We start from the raw sequence: 15121 nt of genomic DNA on the forward strand, positions 1-15121 counted from the left end.
GACTTTTCCCCCTACCCCACAACACCATTTCAATGTGCAGAGGAGGTTCTGTAGAATGTCTGCTCTTATTATTATTTATATAGTACCATAGCTGTGTATGGCATTTTACAGGCAAATAAGATGGGGCCTACATTTTGCTCTCATTTGCATGGCTATAAATCCAGGTGTACAACACTGATTCCAGTGAAATTACTCCAGGATTTATACCTCTGCATCTCGAGCACATTTTGGCCCATTTGAAATGGCAGCTCTGTGTAGGCCCACATGTATTCCTGTGTGGGTAACTGAGTCTATTGTCACCACCATAAAGACAGGATGGAAGAAACTTGCCCACACTGCCCAATCTGCAGTGAAACTAGGGCGGACCTAAGGACAAAACACTGGGTTTATGAAACCCAGTGAGGAGGCTAGATTATGCCTCTGAAGTTGGGACAACTAGGACAGGTGGTTCTTGGCTACCATCCAGAATACAGTTCATAGGCTTCTTGCAGAATTTTGATCAAGAAGGGGTCAGATCAGGATAAGCATCAGTTAATTATTGACTTCTTGAAGGCCCTTCCAGCCCTACGTTTCTATGATTCTATAGGGTGCTCTTCAGAAAAGAAAAGAAAAAAAAAAGTAGGGTTACAATAATGGGTTGGGTGTGTGTTGTCTGTACCTGCCTTGGAGTTCTTCCACAGGTGTATTTCACTTTCTGGTTAGGGATATTTTCTTTCTGTTTCTGCCCATCTTTGTCTTCGTTAGGCTCACACATAGAATTTGTTACAGATTTCTCGTCAAAGAGACTAGGCAACCCTCTGCTGAAAGAGAAGACTGTTCATTTAGCCTGCCTCTTGCCCTATCATCCACTGGTGTCTTACAAGAAAATTAATCCTAGTGGCCTGCCTGCCCCTTGTCAATGTGTCAAAATCCAGGAAAATGTCCAACAAGGGGGAGCCAGCACAACTATTTCACAGTACTACCTGCCTATATGGCTTCATGCTATGTTGTTCTTAAAGGGGTAAATATAAGCATTGCATTGCTGTATATTTCATTGTATGGTTTTCATGGATAATACAGTTGGCCAAATGCCAGCCTGATTTACACCACGCATAAGCCCGGGAGAGTGCCTGCTACCCCTGCAGGGCATACACAAGGACAAAGTCCGCACGCAGTGTACCTGGAAGGGGTACTTTATACTTTATACTTACTTGTGCTTTATACTTTCCCCAGTGGGAGCTCCATGATGTGTTGTGGCCTCACACAGCCACTGCTCTTAGCCAAGCACGAGGACTGTATGTGGGCTTGGCCCCTGTGCTGGGATCAATGGGGCAGGGCACAATCTAACCCAGACTAGGTGCATTTTCAAAGTGAGGTGCAGGATTTTAGCCATGCAAATCCCCTTGGCTTTAACAGGAGTTGCGTGACTAAAACTTAGATACAAAAAGCTTTCAGAAAAATAAATCCCAAAGTGAAAAATGCTGAGAGTCGAGACAGAACCTCCACCAGTGACTGGCAACCCGTCCTGACTTTCTAACTGTGCAGTGTCACCTTCACCGAGTGCATTTCTCGAAATGTGTGTCATATACCACATAGCAGACTGTAAAATAGATTTTAAAAACATCAAGGTTCTCAAGACAGTTTAGAACACAGAGATATAGGCAACCTACATGGTGGGCACAGCTACACCAGCAGGGTTAAAGGGGAGACAGTCCAAATCCATCCAAGACCTGAAAATCTTGACATACGTAAACTCTACATGCATTAGATAAAGAGGCCAGAAAGAAAGGTGCCCCCTAATGAGTTTTTTTTGCGCTTGGGTGAGCGAAAGGGCTGCTTCAGGAGGCTAATAACTGAAAACCTTCCAGGCTTTTGTCCGGAGAAATGGCAGGCACTTTCCATCCCTTTGAAAAAAGAAGGCCTTTCGGAGTCTTCACGAGAGATGTGGATTTTAGGGGCGACCTTAGGTCATACAGAACTAATCAAGCGAAAACAATAAGAAAATTAGCCTGACAGTCAGCAAGTATCTGAGGACTTTATCAAAAAGAATTAGGAATGGACAAATTCACTGGGAGCAAAGGATCAAATCTGCAAGGTGGCATTGTGTGGTGGGATTAAATTATTTATTCATTGTTAATTTATTTATTTATGTATGTGCAAATGACCTCGCTGCTGCAGGTGCTGAGGAGTTTCTGAAAAGGCCCAGTTTTAGAGCCAAGGCTAGAATATTGGTCCATTTAACTCATTCTTTTCCTTAAGGCGATCAAACAGTGACTTTTATCTAGGAGATAGAGGAGGAAAAACCATATGTGTACTTGGAATGATGCGGCGTCTGAGCAGCACTAAGTACCCAAGTATTTCAGTCTCATTCAAGAACGCTGGGGGAGGCTCCGTGCAGTTTAATGTCCAGCAAATTAGCAAATGAATGCTTATGTCAATATGTGAAAAATCCCTAGTTGATTTAAACCGATAAAAAGCCTCTTGGGAAATAGAAGAAAATGCAGGCTTTTTCTTTTTTAAAAAAAAAGAAAGAGAAACAGTACTTAATAAGTTTTACTGAAACTTACAATAGTTGCAGGAAACAACAGTTGTTTACATGGATGCTTATATATGCAAGAAATATTTCCAGTGCTGCCATTAGAAGAAATATAAGAAGCCTTTGCCAGCCACTCTTCAGATCACATGTTTACTATTTGGAAGAAAACAGCTACAATCTGTGAAAGCTATAGAGTCAGTTCAGATACCATCCTTGCTACCCCTCTCTTAAAGGCACAGGAGGTCTAAAGACTTGAAGCAGGTCAGTCTTTATATTCCACCCTGCCTCCTGTAAGTTGAAACCTGAAGATGTAATAGATAGGAATCTTATTTTTCTCCAAGTTTAGACAAGTAATAATAAAGGGCGAAAATTGTCATCTCATGTTGCTGTTGACCCAGAAGAGCAAAGTCACAGTGGGGATTCTGTGTAGGACATGACCCTGGGGAAAAAAGGAACACAAGAACTCAGCATGGGGGTTGAAGGCAAGAAGTTACACATATTGAAAACGATAGCATCACATCAGTTAATGCCCTGTGATGGGAAGTCCTGCTGGTTGTGTGTCCTTCTGTAGAGAAATATTTGGAGTTTGAATGTGCCTGGTAAGTAAATCTCTTAATTAAATCCCCCAAGAGTTGAAAGTACTAATAAGAGATGGCTCATCACAGCAAATGTCAATAGCTGGTGTCAGAGTTCGTAAAACTGCACTGCCCAATGAGAACTGAAATCTCACCTGAGTTTAAGCAGAGATGCAGGCTTATAAAGAGCAGCAGGGCATGCAACATATTTGCCTGCTTCTCTCAAAATATTTCCTATGTTTTGGTCATTCTCAGAGCTTTCACCATCATCCCAAAATAAATGTCTCTATGTCAAACTAAGAGGAATAAATGGTAATGAGGCCAGTAAACAGTGTGATATTTTCCCATACTATTAAATATTAAATTTAAGGCTCATGGCCAAAATTTCCAGGACTCACCTGAAAACTTTGGGCACCTAAGAGCCCTGCTTATCACTAAAACATTAACTCAACATTTTATTTGAGGGATTGAATTAAATCAGTAAAAATGTCAATAGTCCTATTGCTATTTGTCTTCTGAAACCCTTGCAATCTGTCAAGGAGCCTTCTGAGATGTTACACTATTATATACGCTGTCAGAGTACCGTGCAGTAAATGGTACATTGCAGAACCTGTTGAGCTTGAGCCAGATTTTCTGTAATATGCTTTGATGTGATATTGTGTATAGCAGGATAACTGCTTCTCATTCATCAAACGTATTCTGTTAGAGCAAAATCCTATCCCTTATTTAACAGTCTTTTGTTACCGAAACTTCCACACATTCAACATACAGACTACAGGATTTAGCCATTAATGAACATTAACAACACTCTGCATTGCATCCTAGGAAACTGTCTTGATGTTATAACACAAAATCCTACTGAAATCAATGGGGCTTTGGGGGCCAACTTTTCAAACACGGGTGCCTGTGTTGCACCTCCAAAAAAAGTGCTACACCTACTGCATGTGCAAAAATTCACATTTCTGCATGAAAAATGGCTGCTGCATGAGCCACAGATGCGTGTGAGTGTTTATGTGTATAACTTTGGCCTCCACAAGAGCTGTAATCATTATTACAGGTCACTAATAATAGGTAAAGTTTATTAACCAGCAATATGAAAAGGAGCTATAATACCTACACACTTTTCAAAGGCAAACAAACCCTGCCATGCATTTATTTAGAAGGGTCTATTATACAAAAAGGATTCTCAAGTTCAACCCTAAGCTTCCCTATAGACTTTAATTCAAGCTGCTAGCAAGTTAAACACCAAGTTGCTGAGTCTTAACTGCTATTTTAACTGAAGTCAGCTAATACAGGTAGCTAACCCATGTTAAGAGCACATCTCTTTTCTGCAGTTTAGACATACCCTAAATTTGCAAAGCTCTGCATAAAATTGGATTAATCACAGAAACAAAATCAGATTCTTACAGCGCAGAAGCCTTATCTAGCAAAAGTCAATTTTGAAATCTAACCTCATTTCCTGCTTCTACATGTCATTTATTCACCAGTAGTAAATATGAACACACGGCGAGCTATTAGCTCTGCCAACATCATTAGCAAGTTTTGGCTAATGGGTGGTGCAATGAAATTATGAGCTTGAATTCTCTGAGCTGGGGTTCAAAGGCAGATTTATGCCATCTTTGCAGCTCCCCAATACTGGAGTCAGCCCCTGGCATAGTATGGAACAAAGTTGTCCCCAGACTTCAGTGGAGTTTTGCCCATTTACACTAGCAGACAGTTCAATAGATGCTTTTCCAGCAACTGCAGATACTGAAGGCCCAGTCATAAAGAGATTTTGTAAAATAGTGCTCATGGAACATGCTGATGTCAGTGAGGTTGGAAATTCTGGGATGTTAATTTACCAAAGGGGTCCCCCCCACCTTTAGCTACTCTTGGCAGGTGTAAACACGAGCACTTATTCACACACACTCAGGAGGCTAACATCTGCCCAATACAAGCTTTAGGATTTCACCCACACAACCCACTAATCTCAGTGTGTTTTGCTGGTGACATTCTAATGCATGTGTGGGCTGGTCTTCACTACTGGGGACATCGAAGTTGCTGCAATCGATGCAGTGGGTGCCGATTTAGTGGGTCTAGCGAAGACCTGTTAAATCAACGTCAGAGCGCTCTCCAGTCGACCCAGGTACTCCAGCTCCCCAAGAAGAGTAAGGGAAGTCGACCGGAGAGCGTCTCCCATCAAGAAGATATAGTAAGACACTGTGGTAAGATGACTAAGCTACATCAACTCCAACTACGTTATTCACATAGCTGGAGTAGTGTAACTTAGGTTGACTTACCCTACTGTCTTCATTGCGCTGTGTTGATGGGGGACATTCTCCGGTCAACTTCCCTTACTCTTCTCGGGGAGTTGGAATATGGGGGTCAACTGGAGAGTACTCTGCCATCGATTTAGCGGGCCTTCACTAGACCCGCTAAATTGACACCCGCTGCATCGATTGCAGCAGCGTCGATTTCCCCAGTAGTGAAAACAAGCTCTAAGATTGGGCTCAAAATAGGTGCCCTGTATGGTTCATTACTATTAAACTCCGAATATCCTAGAACTTAATTTTTTGTTTCAATTCTTAATGATCTGTTTCTAGGGGAAGCAGTGTTACCCAGTGGATAAGACACTGGACTTCGATTCAGGAGACCTGGACTTGAGCCACTGACCTGGGTGACCTTTTCTCTGCTTTAGCTTTCACATCTGTGAATGGGGATAATGATATTTACCCCCTTTGTAAAACAATTTGAGATTCACTGATGATAAATGCTAGATAAAAGCTAAGTATTATTTATTTATAATTATTATTTTACATTTTCTATAGGAACAGCATTTGGAAATACAGTGATTGGTTTAAATTCCTGCCTCACAGTGCTTGAAACCAGCCAGAACTCCACAGCCCAGGCCGTCAAAATTTAACAACACTGTACTTTTCTATAACATGAAAGGGAAAAGACAGTACCAGCGGTGATCTGATCCTGGATTTGATATTAACTCACAAGGAAGTGGAACTAGAAGTCATGGGATATTTGGGAATGTTGTACTTGAAGTGAAATTAATCAATCATTGGCTGGTGAATTAATAAAGTCTACACCTTAACTTGTGGCCACTTGTTCCTTCTGATGTATGTGAAAACTGCAAGAGTTAGGCTGAGTGCTGCAAAAACACTTACACACACGCTTAACTGTGCACATGAATATCATATTGACTTCAATGGTACTATGCACATATGTAAAGTTAAAGCACAGGCGTAAATGTCTGCAGGATTGGGGCCTTAATCTGTAGAAACCAGAAGTCTGTAATAACTAGGTCACAAATATCCTGCTTTTGAGTTCTGATGGGATTGGAAAAAGACTCCAGTTTGCTGATACAGTTTAAGTTAACTGAATTTAGGATAGGGAGAAAGGTTAAGTAGTGGGTTGTCATACTAAGACACTACCATTTTGTAAGACAAACATTAACATAAGGAAAATAAAAGGAGGGTAAATGGGCAAAAGTACTAGCTGCAAGAAGACTGACAGGCATTTCAAAAGGACACAATACTAAGAGCCCAAAGCATAATGAGCTCCCAAGGAAAAATATGGGTAACAAAAGTTAGCAAGGAACTGAAACAGAAAACAGAATTATACAGGAAATGAAAAAAGGTGATCTTGAAAGAAGTAAATAAATCATAGCATACAAGTGATAAAGTAACCAGGACAAACAAGCCTAGGCAATTATGTTATCTTAAAGGAGTTAAAACAAAATAAGATTCCTCCAAATAAATCCAGAGAAAAAGATAAGTAAGGAAAGAATCAGGAGTTCTATTTAGTAAGAAAGAAGAATAAACAATAAAAATCACTAAAATAGTATAGATACTACCTACTGTTACTCGGTTTTCAACAAAAAGGCTAAAGGTAAAGGGGACATAATGCAAAGGACTGTGGGTGAGGCTCAAGAACACAGGGTTGTTACCAAAGAGATGATGGAAGAATACCTCACAAAACTAAATAGTTATTCCATATACCAATAAGTAAATAACCAAAACTACCCTCCTACATTTGGAGAATGTTCAGATTGCATGATTAGGCACTCGAACAGCCAGGTAGTGACAAAGTTCAGATTGCATGTACAAAACTAACTCATACCTTTGTTTTAATTTAATTTAAGTCTTTAATTTAACAATTATATACCTATTTTTAAAATAATATATTATACATTTTTCTACTACCTTAGCTACATAGGTATTACTCAGTGGAATATGGATATTCCATAACAATGATCAAAAAGGACACAGGAGTCTCAACTAGCAGTAATTGTTATCTTGATAGAATGTCTTTTGGTGCAAACATAAGAACATAGCATCTCATGACCACATATGAGTTTTCAAACACTACAGTATCATACACCCTTAGATACAGGGCAGGGGGGTTGATATATTTAACATTTTCATGGTCAGAATAGTCCAATATATCTTTTTTGACTTTGATATTTTGGGCCAGACTTCAGATGCTTTGTGCCACTCTGCCAGTAGAAAGTGGCGTTGAACCGACCCCACCCCCTCCCAACTGCTGGGGTAGGGCTGTGTGACAGAGTGCCAGGAGTGAGTCAGTGAGCCTGCACTCTGATCACTTCAATGCTGATTAGGGCCCCAGGAGAAGCTGATTGGGGGTAATTATCTTATCAGGCTGGTGGGCTGGGTGGGGTAAAAACTAACCCATTAGCCGAGGGCTGATACAGGAAGGAAGGAAGGAAATAAATGCAATCTGAACTGTTACTACCTGACTCTTTGAGTGCCTAATCATACAAGCTGAACATGCTCCAAATGTACAAGGGTTGTTTTGGTTATTTACCTGGGGTTCAGCTCTGGGCCTGTCTCTACTAATAAGGGGGCTAGCTGAGCCTTGTCAGAGGCCTCAGAGTAGGAAGACCTCTGTTCCCCCACTGAGAAGGCTTAAAGCTCAGCAAATATTGTAAACAGGGGAGAGCTTGGGAGACTGTGGTGATAATGATGGAGAGAAATTTAAATAAACTTTCACTGAGGGTACATCAGGTGGTGTCTGGGAGGTTATGGGAAGGAAGAAGATGGGGGCGGAGTCGCAACCCTGTTACAGGGTGTAGATGGAAAAAGAGGATTTAGACAGTTTGTGCGGTGTAAGGCAACCTTCAACACAGAACCAGTACAGAGGAGCATAAGGGGCACCTTTGCACCACTACCCTTCAGCTGTGCCAAGTACTCTTCAAGTTGCATCTGAGGATCTGCCTCTCTGGAAGATAAAATACATACCTTAGAAGAAATATAATAACTTAGTCAGTAGCCAAGTACTGTATGTTTTGTTTTTAATCCAGAAACACAGCCTTCTTTAGGTTCATTTTAGGGAAAGAAGCAGTGAATCAGAAAGCTAAGACACATGGACAGTAAAGGCTTCCTTTGAAGGACTTTCCTAGACTTTTTTAAGGAAAGACAGGAAAAAGAAATTCCATAATCAGGAACCATTTGGCTGGACAACACCAGAACCTAAACACCTGAAAAGGTCTGCAGGAGAAAGATTATTCTACAAGGAATCTATTAACCCCTGAAGTCAATGTATGTTTGTTTGTTTAAAGAATACTCTAGCACAGTCTAAAAGGCACATCAAGGAAATAATTTTTGGAAGGAAAATTTGCATCAGACGTTTAACAAAAAGTAATAAGCTAAAAGTAAAATATGATAATGTTCACACTAATCAATAGGAAAATTTGCTTATCACAGTGTATGCATTAGAATAGACTAGGGTGTAAATGGAGATAGCTGACTGTCTCACTGGCTATTGAGATATTGTTGCTGAAGGTACTCAAGCCAGATTACATTAGACAGAGTGGGAATGTGCAATTAAATATCCTGCACAATTCAGAAAGTCACACTACATGACCCAAGAGGCCTTTTCTAGCCCTATCGTCTATGATTTTATGATCACTGGAAGTCATTTTTACATAATACAAGGAGCTAGAGATCACACAGATGGATCTTAGTCACTTTCTCAGACTCAAAAAACTAGAGCGAGATAACAACATAGCAGAAATCAGGTATCACATGCATTCCAGTGACACAGAATGTTCTTTTCTTCTCTATGAAACACTGAAAACCTTGCTAGTGATTCAACATCAAGTTAACAAAACAGTATGAAATGAAGATAAATAAATGAAAACATATTTATTAAAAAGATCTAAACTATCCTCTGATGTTTTGAAACTAAAAAGTGAAAGTGATTAATTTAATGTTCCAAGCCAAGTGGAATTAAAAAAATTAACAGTGTCACTGGTGAAAATTAAATTTGATTTAAAAAAAAATTGTCCAGTTGTAATAATCTAAGCATTATCAGTGCAGAGCTAATTAATTGATTTTTAATAACTAGGGACGACTCCTATTCCAAGTTACAAGGGTACCACTGTCAGTGGCTTTGATGGGAGTTGTCCCCATGTAACTGAGAACAGTTTGTGGCCGATAATATTTATATTTGTCATGTATTAACAGCTAGGGAGTTAGTCACTGGTCTGATGATGCTGAAGGAGTTAAGGCACAGGAAGGCTACGGGGGGGGGGGGGAGCATTGTCTTTCTGTGCAGCCTCCTTGCTGTGCCATACTTGTCTTTATACTTGTTTTCTTCAAGCAAAGCCAGAAAACACAATAATGTTAACAATAGCCCTTTAATTTTTTTGCACCAATTCATAAGCACCCTTTATTTGCTGACACTGGTTAACAGGATGTGGATAGGATCACCAAGCCCTTAGATAGAGGTTAGTGACCAGGCAAATTTCTATACCATGAGAGGCGATTTTTCTTTACCTGGATTATCCATATTTGCTTTAGCCTCTGGTTGGGTTGGTTTATGTTGAGGTAGCTGAGAATGAGGGGAAGTAGGTTATGATTTGTAGGATTATTAGTAGAGAAAGGCCCACACATGAACCATGGGTAAATTATTAACAGTCCAAAACTTTGGGTAAACTCAAATCCAAAATCCTATTTTGATAATGGGCTGGACTAAAGCCAGAACATTGGGGTGGTTTGGCTCCAGACCGGAACTTAGTGGCTCAGGTTTATTTCTAGTTTCAGATAATAGAAGGGCAGAGGAAAGGTGTTTGGGGAAGATACACTGGAGAACAGGAGGTTCTGTTGTGTTTCTATTTCTATATCAGACTTGCCTGACACATTTCACCAACCATTCCTAGCGTACTCAGACACTGGCACCCAATGGCTCAGGAAAGCTAGCAGTGCAGGGCAGTTTGGACAGTGGAACACTTGTGTCAGACTGCATGAGTAGAGGTTATTGTGTAAGGTAAGTTTTATTATAGGATGGAAGAGGGAAGTCACTGTTTTTATGTCCTGATCTTCATTTTTAACCTGTTCTCACATTAGTCCTTAGTACATGGCAATAGGCACATGGGACCAGGTTCTCAGATATGCCTGAGCCACACTACGCACACCGGAGGAAAGGGGTTAGGAGCTGCTATTTGTCCCCTCCAATCCTCAGGGCAGCCAGGGCCAAAACCAGCCTCTGGCACAAGTTATAGCAGGCTTAGGGCTGATCTAATTTTTGCCAGCTGAAACAGGGTCATTCCACCAGCCCAGACTCATTGGAGCCCCACTCCATCTGGTCATGACCCCTTCAACTCCCAGTTATCTCCCTACTCTGGGGGAGAGAGGTTTGGGGGAGGGGTAGTTGGCATAGAGCCAGTGATGCCAGCTTACTCCACCTAAAAAATCTCCTGTGCAAGGGGAATATCCAGCTGCCCTTCCAGGCAGCTTTCCAGCTGTTTTGCACTGCAAGATCTGGCCCATTATTTTTAAAGTCTGTGTCTTAGTTAAGATGAAGAGTTTTCAGTTAAATAAAAGATGGAAAATAAAAGTTAACAGCTGAATGCCCTGGACGGCTGGTGAGAAGGACTCTTGTTCAAAGTTATTCTTAGACACATGATAGCTGGAATCTAAACACTTGGTAATGTCAATGTCAAAAGATTTGGCAGAGGAGAAGGCTGCTGTTCCAACTACAGTACTTTTAATAGATCACCTTACTTAGAAACAGGTCTGGCTGAACTGCATATAATTTCTTTTACTGTTGAACAGACCATTGACCCTCTCACAGAAAAGGTCCTTACAATGCTATTGTACTTCTCCAGAAACTCATCTCACAGATCAAGAACGGGTTGGCAAAACTGTGCTGCTTCTGTTTGAATTGAAAAAAAAGAATTTCAAAAAGAGTTAAATAAAACTAGTCTTACCAAGTTGTGACATCCATTTCCACTTTGCAGGGGAAGTATGTTATTCATGTCTGAAAGAGCTTTATGCTTGTCAGCCTCCATAGCTGTGTGGATCCATTTATAACTCTGGCCAGGGTTTATTCTACAACTGGGAGTGTCAATGATTCATAGATGAATTATAAAAATGTAGTACTAAGATAACAGACCTGATTCTACCTTGCCAAGCCACAACATTTACTAAAGGCCAAGTCAAACCACAGTGTTTTAGTCATCTGGCTGTAGAGGAGATATTGTGCCGCCTGCAGCGAAATGCCCAGAACTTCAGTCTTTCACAATATTTCTTCAAATTTACGAACTAGCTACATGTCTTGTAACTTCAATATCATTGCTTCTCCTATTAAAACTATGCCTCTTTTCCTCTCGGGCAATAACCAGCAGAATTTGATTTCATGGACTGTGATATTTTTGTCTAGACAGAACTCTAGCCATACTTCCCCTTTGCTTCTGCTTTCATTCAGGCAAAAATAAGTGAATCTGAAATTGCTAACTTGGTCAGATCATCAGCAAAAAACTGTTCCTTGTGTGTTCTGTTACACCTTAAAATAACTTTTACAGGGTCATTGCATAACATTTCCTTACTCTGCAAAAAGAAGTTCATTGCACAGTACAAATAAAATGGAAAAATTGCAATTCAAATTCTTGCTTAAAACTTACTATCAGTTTTTGTTGGGGGGGAGGGGGAAAAGAGAGGACGAGGAATAGGATTTGTAATTTATTTACCCAAGAAACCTCTGCTCAAATGCATCATCTGCTTTTCTGTAAGGGCCCTACTTTTCTACCTAGTTTTACAGCTGGTGGGACTGAGGTCAAGTGATATGTCACTCTGTCAGATCACACAGTGAGTCAGGGGCTCTTCCCGGATTAGAACTATTCCACATGGCCTTCTGAAAAGATTTCTAAGAAATGTCAGAGCTGACTGTCTGCTGTTTAAAGCATATGTTTAAAAGTCTTAGACATCTCAGTCAAAGGTATTGTAAATATAGGAACAAAGCTGGTAAACGCTTGACAGTGAAATTTTAATAAAGGTGAAACAGACTCCAGTGCTAAAATAATTAAATGGATCAACACCAGCAATCCCATGGAATTAGGAGGTCTATTTTGGACCTATTTCAAGGCCAGGAAAGGAAGTTTTGAAGGCATCAGTTGTTACTAAAATGGTCAAGGAAGCTATTAGTTCAGTGTAGCTTTGGCAAGGCCCGAGAGCCAAATGGCTGTGAAATTTACTTAAAATCAAAGTACTCTTACCTGTTGGAATCCCTGCCTGCAAGCTTACTTTGGATCCCTCTAATACAACAGGGGGTGATGACTGAAATGGCCATTTTATTATGCACAGTACAGGAAAAAAGGCCTCATCTTCTTATTTCTCTATTAACATCAAAATACTAGAACCTCCCTGGCAGAAACTGCATATGTACACAAACCAGTTGTCTCAGACCAAACCCTCTTTATAAGTGAAGTCCAAAGTTAACACACCCCTTTATATTCTCAGCTGTTTAGAAAGGGGAAATGTCCCAGCTGTTTAAAAAGAACCTAGCAAAAGGCCATGTATCACTCCAGTTCCACATAAGTCCTATTTAAAGAGTTTTAGTGGGATTTGGTAGTATATGGACCTACTGTTTCACTACACACAGAAGTGAATTTGACCCAAAAAGAAAAAGCTCTTGGCTTAATTCTGTCACTCATCACAAAAACTTGCCAGACTAAGACAAAGTTGTATGTGATTTTTAAGTCTTCCACATTGTGGGCCCAATCCTGAGCAAAGAGCCTCTGCTCTCATTTAACTTGTCTGTCTTTTGCCTTCTTTCATTCCACTCTTTATGCATGGAATGGCTTTCCTGAACTAATCTGTAAAGTCACTCCCATGTCCTACTTCAAATCCCTTTGCTGTGATGCCCCTTTTGCTGCTGTGTTGTATATACAGCACATTGTGTGTGTGTGTGTGTGTACACTGTATATACTGCATATGTACACACAATATAGCTGCAAAGGGGGCAACAGAGCAAGAAGAGATATATCTATATAGTCAGAGAGAGAGAGAGAGAAAGAGAAATTTTGGAAATATCCAGTTTTACACATAGCTACCTTATCTAACAACAAAATATTATTGCTGTTACCCTCGTACTCCATCCCCTTTTCCTTACTATTCTTACACTAACTTGTTACATCATCTTAAATTGGATTATAAGCACTGGGGCACGGACTGTGTTTTACAAGGAGTTTGTGCAGTACCTAGCACAATGGTGCACAACTCTGGATGTTACGATAATACAAACGTTTAATAATAAACAGCACCTCTCAGAATCAGGTGCTTAATCTGGAAGAAGGAAAGAATGAAAATGTAAACCTATTTTGGTGTGCTGTGCTTACCTCAAAATAGAGACGGTCATGCACAAAAGAATCTTCAGGCATGTTACTGGGCCACTTGATCTATATCAGGGGTGGCCAGCCTGAGAAGGAGCCAGAATTTACCAATGTACATTTCAAAAGAGCCACAGTAATATGTCAGCAGCCCCTACATCAGCATCTCCCCTCCGCTCCCAGAGCCTCCCCCTCCCTCCCAATCAGTTGTTTCGTGGTGTGCAGGAGGCTCGGGGGAGAGGGGGAAGGAACGAGGGCATGGCAGGCTAAGGGAAGGAGGTGGGAAGGGGTAGAGTGAGGACAGGGCCTGTGGCAGACTCAGGGGTTGAGCAGTGAGCACCCCCCGGCACATTGGAAAGTTGTCGCCTATAGCTCCAGCCCCGGAGTCGGTGCCTAATACAAGAAGCCACATATTAACTTCTGAAGTGCCACATATGGCTCCGGAGCCACAGGTTGGTCACCCCGGATCTATATTTATTGCAAACACTGTATGCTGAAGACTTTCAAAGACTGAATCCCAGGATAGCCCAGCCAGAGTTGAGGCATGAACTATTTTATATGCACTTGCTCTATCAACAGAGTCAATTCCTAGTGGAATTTTCATCCACTGAGAGCCTGACCTCTTAAATATGGAGATTGATGGGTCCCTCTCTTAGGTGGGAACCTCTCCAGTTATTTATATAACACCGCTTCATTAATGGAGCAGTGACATGAAAAGGATGCTAAATCCTGTCACGTTTCAAAAACAAAAAGGAATGTTAAAATATTAGGAATGTCCTACAATGAACAGTATTTACTATTCCTGTTGGGTATTTCAAGGAGTCGTATCTAGATCTTTGGATGCTCTGCCCACTTGTAAGCTGGTAGATCTGAATATATACGGTCCTTTTGTACTTGGCCAAATGCTCCCCTGTGCCAGGAGAAAGGACATAAAGATGAGCAGGTAGAGTCAGAAAGGCCCTGAAAGCAGTGGGAAGGGATGATCTATGCCCCATGAAGCCTCTGTCTGTATGAAGGCGGTGAGCTTGTGCTGGATGTTAGGCTGGAAGTGGGGGCTGCGCCAGGAAATGCCACTCTGTGAATCTTACTCCCCTCCAAACCGAGCATAAATATTACCAGAAAAGCTTGTGGAAGATAATACTCCTCACAGCATTAAGCACTGAACCATGCCTTCCATACTCACTATTTTAGATGGGGTTACAGCACAGACACCAGAAGGGAGCCATTGGTGGCATGGCTCCTAAATGATCACAATGTTGCCAGATCACAGAAGGGATCAAGAAGTAGTATAATGAGGAGAGGCCCCAGGACTGGAGCTCGATTTCCCCATGGATCCTTCGTCTGTGTAGAATTTGCCCCTTTCTGATTTCAAAGCCTTCTCCCATGAGCCAGAGGCGTATGATTTGCCCCATC

The 15121-nt window shown here is 41.1% G+C and overlaps 1 protein-coding gene across 4 annotated transcripts in view; it reads right to left on the minus strand.

The window, feature by feature from the left end:
• The window catches only part of LOC117878115 (EF-hand calcium-binding domain-containing protein 6-like), a 90161-nt gene that overhangs the window by 13294 nt on the left and 61746 nt on the right, over positions 1 to 15121 (minus strand). For 3 of the 4 annotated variants that reach the window (XM_034772072.1, XM_034772069.1, XM_034772071.1), the window contains one exon: positions 659 to 800. In XM_034772072.1, coding sequence (XP_034627963.1) covers positions 659 to 800 — 142 coding nt within the window. The remainder of the gene's footprint in view (positions 1 to 658; positions 801 to 15121) is intronic. The other variant, XM_034772070.1, reaches the window with a different exon arrangement.

The sequence above is a fragment of the Trachemys scripta genome, chromosome 5, assembly GCF_013100865.1.
Source record: "Trachemys scripta elegans isolate TJP31775 chromosome 5, CAS_Tse_1.0, whole genome shotgun sequence".
Lineage (NCBI taxonomy): Eukaryota > Metazoa > Chordata > Testudines > Emydidae > Trachemys > Trachemys scripta.